Genomic DNA, 6,000 nt, shown 5'->3' with positions numbered 1-6,000 from the left:
TAATTTTGTTTAAAACCGTAAAAAAAAAGTTAAAAAGTATTTTTTTTTTTAGTTTTGAATTTATTTAGCTCTTCTACAAACTGGTCTACTTTTTATCACACGAGATGCCATCACTTGCGACAACTGTCTCAGTTTGTAGTCTCGTGGGATGTAAAAGCGCATTAGGATCTTTCTTGAATTGTAAACATAAAACTAAATGAGGTAAATGTCAAATCACAAGCATATTATACTTTTATTCTCTTGTCAATTTCTGATGTGCGACACAATCTGTTTCGTATATTGACTTTGTTCTAATGCCGTGGAGCTCTCCATTATCGTAATATAAAAGGGTAAAACGTGAAAACACCTAACACTACTTTAATGAACTCATTTCGGATAATCTATGTTATCCATTTTAGTACTGGGATTTACTTTAGATGTATTCTCTTCAGCAGTGCAGTGGCCAAATTGCTTTGAATATTATTCAATCTAGTATAAGATCTTCAATAATACAGTTTGTCATCTTAGACCTGTATCGTTTCATCCAGAACAGCAAATATAAATACCGTTTAGCGATTCTGTGAAGTTGATTCAGTTGTGTGCAGTTTAGTGTGTGTGAACGTAATGTGGTCTTTTTTCTCACGCGATTCGTCTAAAGACTTCCCTTATGAAATTGGTGATCCAGTGCAACAGTTCAACACCAAGAGCATCTGGAGTCTGTTCCGTGGCAAACGAAAAGGTTCAAACGATGAGGTGTCGGTCTTTACCTACGATATCAAAAATGGTTCGGATATTAAGCTGGAACTAGCTAGGGCCGCACTTAAGCGGCTCAAAACGCTCCGCCATCCCAGCATACTGCAATTTCTGGACAGTCTGGAATCCGATAAAGTCTTATACGTGGCAACCGAACCGGTCGAGCCTCTAGGAACACATATCGGCAATCTAGCTGCTCAAGGACCTCAGCGCGATTTGTATTTGGCCTGGGGTATATTTCAAATCACGGTAAAGTATTATTTTGTAAGCAAGCATCCCTTCTATTTTTTTAACATCGAATCTATAATGTTGTTTGTTTGTTCTTCATTAATGAAATATATGAATGGATAACGAGTAGCTTTAAAGGTGAATGAGCAAGACATATAAAGTTAATAAATAAGTCAAATCAGTCTCAAACTATTGGTTGATTTGTTTCCTTTGCATCTGCCCTAAAACCGAGCCGCTTTTCCTGAATAATAATAAAACTTAATTATCCAGGTGTAATAGTTCAATGCAGAGATGTCAAACATACTGCCCGAGGGTCACATGTGGTCCGCGAAGCTTTTCAATACGGCCCGCGCAGAACTTTGACAGTTATATGAATGAAACTGAAGTAAATTGTAGATTACGAGACAGAAAAATGGATGAAATATTTTTTATCCACTGAGGAAGAAGATTTCAACATTTAGTCTCAATAGTTCGATTAACGAAGTGTGATGTGAGATTTTTATTCAGTGGCTGTTATCTGGCAGATATCCGCGAAGATGGCATGTAGCATATGCTTTAGTTCTTGTTTGCTGACGGCTCCCAAAAGCCGGACTTATATTTTCCCATATTTTCACCCATTTTCTGACTTTGAGGTTTTAGGAAAAAAAAACTCGGAAACCATGTATCGGAATACCATTTTTACTTCATTGATGAGGGTACCCTTTAGCTAGGCTTCGACAAAATTCTGGCCGATATCTTTAAAAATATCGAAAATTCAAACACTTCAAAAAGGTGTGAATTGTATGAGGCCGATTGGAAGTTGAAAGTCTCTTTTCCTTAAAAAAGAAATAGCCACACATCTAGCCATTATTTGACGATATGGTAATAAACTGACAAGTTATAGTTATTATTCATAGGCATTGTCAAAATGCGGCATTTTTTTTTTTTCGTGTGTCGATATGTTGAGGTGATATACGAGGTCAAACGAATCGTCCAGGTTGCCTCAAAGTTGGCGTGTATCTGGAACATTGCATGAGAACAATAAAATGTCTGAGTTAGGGCAACCACCACTAAAGTATAATATGAGTAAATGTTAACTGCTTTGCGTAATTAAATTGTATTTCCATATTTGTTATTTGTACACAATTAAAGATGGTGGAGTATTTGTCGTGAATAGGTTTATACAAGGCTTCGAAAAAGTGTAGATACGATTCTAAGTCAAAGCATAGATTTTTATAATTTTCTCCGACCGAAAACGCCATGTGGCGTAGTGGGTGATGGAGAAAACAAAAACTGGGCGAATAGCTTAAAATATCTGAATTAATATTTTTTACTCAAATCCGGCTCGCGACCCAAAACGAGTTTGACATCACTGGTCTAATGAATTCTTAATATTAATTATTATAAAAATTAATTCAAATATTTGACATTATTTATTATAAAACTCCGGGGTATTTCGGTTTAAATCCAAAGTATTCTGTTCTGGCATATACAATATAAATTTATTTATAATACAAAATGTTCATTCTTCTAGAACATGAGTCAACGTACTAATTCTTTATATCTATTTACTGATTTCAGCGTGCATTATCATTTCTTAATAATGATGGCAACCTGAGACACAACAATGTATCGATATGGTCGGTATTTATCAATACATCAGGCGAATGGAAATTGGGTGGACTGGAGTACGTATCCTCGGCTGAATTACCTGTTGTCCCACCGATAAAAATACCACCTTCTTTGGAAATTTATGATCCACCGGAAAAGAATGACGCTAGCAAAATAAAAACGGCTACAAAATGTTCGAGTGACATGTGGGGTCTCGGTTGTCTGGTGTGGGAATCCTTCAATGAACCTTTGAAAACACGAGGACACCTTAAAAATATCGAAAGGGTAATGTAACTAATCTCATGCACATTTTCTACTATACCAATAGTTATGATTTTTATCTTTGTGGTATTTTCCCTCTCTGTAGATCCCAAAATCGTTAGCTCCATTATATTGTGAGCTTGTTGGTGCCACACCTGCTAATCGACCTAATCCCGCTGATGTTATCACCAAATGTCGCAAACCTGGCGGATTCTTCAAAAATGACTTAGTTGATTCCTTACTTTTTCTGGAAGAAATTCAAATCAAAGATAAGATTGAGAAGATGCGATTTTTTAGCTCCCTCACTGCGCAAATAGATAATTTTCCTGACAATGTTTGTAGGTGAGTGTTTTCATATTTTCGCTCCTAGCATTACCAAAATTAAGCTCCTCATTTTTTTCATAGGTACAAAATTCTTCCGCAACTTATAACAGCCTACGAGTACGGTGATGCTGGTTCTGCTGTTTTAGCTCCAATGTTTAAGGTAATGTGTCGAAGTATGGCAGATTAAGTTCAGTCTTCTTTCGTTTTATTATTTCACTGTAGTCTTTCCCCGAGTTATGCGACACTCGAGTAACGCGAATTCGAGTTACGCAAATTTTAAATTTTTGACAGTTTAGATGTCAAATCTGTACAATTTTCTCTATCAATTGTTAAATGAAAAATAATTTGCATTTTTTAAAGTGTTAAATCACTAAAAAACAGAAATAACCCATATACACCTATTGCATCCAATCAAAAATCATTATTAATCAAGTATATTTTGGCTATAAAACGTGATATTCAACTTGCGCGAAAATCCGAGTTACTCGAATGTCTCCGGAACGCATTATTCGCGTAACTCGGGGAAAGACTGTAGTTGATAAACTCTGGTTCATATTGCTTATTATTCATGTCGCGTTTTTCCTCCCGAGGAGTTCAAAGATTTTATCTCAAATTTTCGTTCCTTCCTATTTGGCGTAATAACTGTAGTTAAGTTTTGCCTTATCACTCCTAGCCATAGTATTGTTCAAGATACTGGTTAGCTGATTGATTTACCCATTTATCAGGATAAACAGTCTTGATTATCAGAGACTCGATCCATTCAAGCTTTGAGCACATGACAGGCACATGAAAATAATTCAAGAAACTGTAAAATATATCAAAGAATGCACTGTTTTAAATTATTTACGCCGAAGGCAAAATGAATTATGGTTCTTTTATTTACTCCTCTTCTTCTTATTCTTATTCTTATTCTTATTCTTATTCTTATTCTTATTCTTATTCTTATTCTTATTCTTATTCTTATTCTTATTCTTATTCTTATTCTTATTCTTATTCTTATTCTTATTCTTATTCTTATCCTTATTCTTATTCTTATTCTTATTCTTATTCTTATTCTTATTCTTATTCTTATTCTTATTCTTATTCTTATTCTTATTCTTATTCTTATTCTTATTCTTATTCTTATTCTTATTCTTATTCTTATTCTTATTCTTATTCTTATTCTTATTCTTGCACAACCTGTATTTAGCTATCAGGGACACCAGTGTAATATAACAATAATTACTGTTAATGTTCTCACTTTATAGTTGTGATCGTCCAGGCGATCTTGGAAATTTGTAAGAAATTTCTCTTACTGGAATCGTTCGAGCTAAGAGGCTTTACCTTGCATAGGGGAAACTCCCAGCTCATGAATAAAGATACGTGCAACTTCATTCACTGTCTATATCAATTTATCTTTATTTCACAAAACCCTGGTATATATATCTTAGAATTATTTGTGTGTGTTGGTTGTGTACGTACATTTTGTGTCGATGTGTAGGTGTGATGCATTCGTATATGATATATGCGTATATGCTATTTGTATTTTTCTTGAAATCTTTCGCGTTACGCTGAGATGTTGTGACCTTTGCGTCTTGGGGTGTTATCCTACAGGAATCAATTATCGCTACGCATTTGCATGTTACATCATGCAGTCTGTTTCCTATTTGATCTTCTCGCGCTGTACGGACCTACGCAGACACATTTTATTGCCCTACGCTTACCGATGAAGTACTGGGCCGTTCCAAAAGCGCATGTGTATTTAAACCAACAATAATTATTCCATACGATAAGTTACTGTTAGGTTCTATGTTCCCATTTGCTGCATTTATCAGTTATGTTTCAAATGGGATTTGACTACTCTGCTGTTTTACCGGATTTGTCAAAGTTTTAACTATTTGAACTGTAAAATGTGATAGTTTCCAGTGGTTCTATGATTATACAAAGTTGTACAGCAGACATGCCACACCAGGAAGGGCATGTAATTGAGTCTTGCGTGTTGAGGAGATTACCACGGAACCGGACATTCAGTCAAACAAGGATAATGTTTTGAAAGATCCGGTTCACCACTTGCTGAGAGAAATAGAGGCGAATGATCGAATGGCCAAGTGAGCAAGTGGACAAGAATCATTTTTCGGATCATCATTCTGTTCTCCCCAGATAGTGGGCATACTTTTTCGATCTTACACATACATGATTATATATATACCAAAACTAGAAAGTATGACCGGTTGCACCACCTGATCTAACCCGACTCACAGATTTTGTTTTGACCATCCATAACGATCATCCTATTAAGTCGTGTGCAGACGAATATCATATTTGATAGCAATATGTCCAATTGTTTGGAGATATATGCTTTCGAGGTGTGAATTGTAAATTTATTCAACTGAGCTCTTTGGCGCTTATCGTGTGGATGCAGATTTAACGATTTCATTGTTCACTTGTAGATCATGATGAAGATATAGCTACCTCTCTGCAGCTGGTTCGCTCGTTAACACGCTGAGCGCTACATCTTCGCCTCTTCGGACATACTGTATACGTGAAAGTTCGATCTTTTTAGTACGTTACACTCCATAAAAAAAATGTAAATTGGATAATTTATGTAACTTGTTTTTTTGTTAGGCATTTTTTAGAACAAAAAAGTTTTGTTATTAACTTTGATGTCTTAACCGGTATGTTTTAATTTGTTTTAGTTTTTGAGTTTTTTAGGATTATATGGATCCTTTTTATTGTTTCTTCAGTTTGCTTTTTTTTATTATTTTTCTTATGCATATCCTTCGCCTTTTCCGATATTATGTATCTTTGTGGATACACACTAGACTATCTTAATATTTTGCCGAAATAAGGAATGTCTTTGTAAATAACGTTTCAGGATTTTAAAAA

General features: G+C 35.0%; 1 protein-coding gene across 8 annotated transcripts in view; it reads left to right on the top strand.

Annotated features, from left to right (window-relative positions):
• The window catches only part of LOC120905481 (N-terminal kinase-like protein), a 52,525-nt gene continuing 46,525 nt past the window's right edge, over window positions 1–6,000 (top strand). The window contains exons 1-5 of one of the 8 annotated variants that reach the window (XM_040316289.1): window positions 1–201; window positions 528–981; window positions 2,521–2,835; window positions 2,918–3,153; window positions 3,217–3,295. In XM_040316289.1, coding sequence (XP_040172223.1) covers window positions 604–981; window positions 2,521–2,835; window positions 2,918–3,153; window positions 3,217–3,295 — 1,008 coding nt within the window. In that variant the 5' untranslated portion in view covers window positions 1–201; window positions 528–603. The other 7 variants (XM_040316288.1, XM_040316287.1, XM_040316286.1 and 4 more) reach the window with 7 other exon arrangements.

The sequence above is a fragment of the Anopheles arabiensis genome, chromosome X, assembly GCF_016920715.1.
Source record: "Anopheles arabiensis isolate DONGOLA chromosome X, AaraD3, whole genome shotgun sequence".
Taxonomy (NCBI): domain Eukaryota; kingdom Metazoa; phylum Arthropoda; class Insecta; order Diptera; family Culicidae; genus Anopheles; species Anopheles arabiensis.
This window is presented reverse-complemented; position numbering and strand designations above follow the sequence as displayed.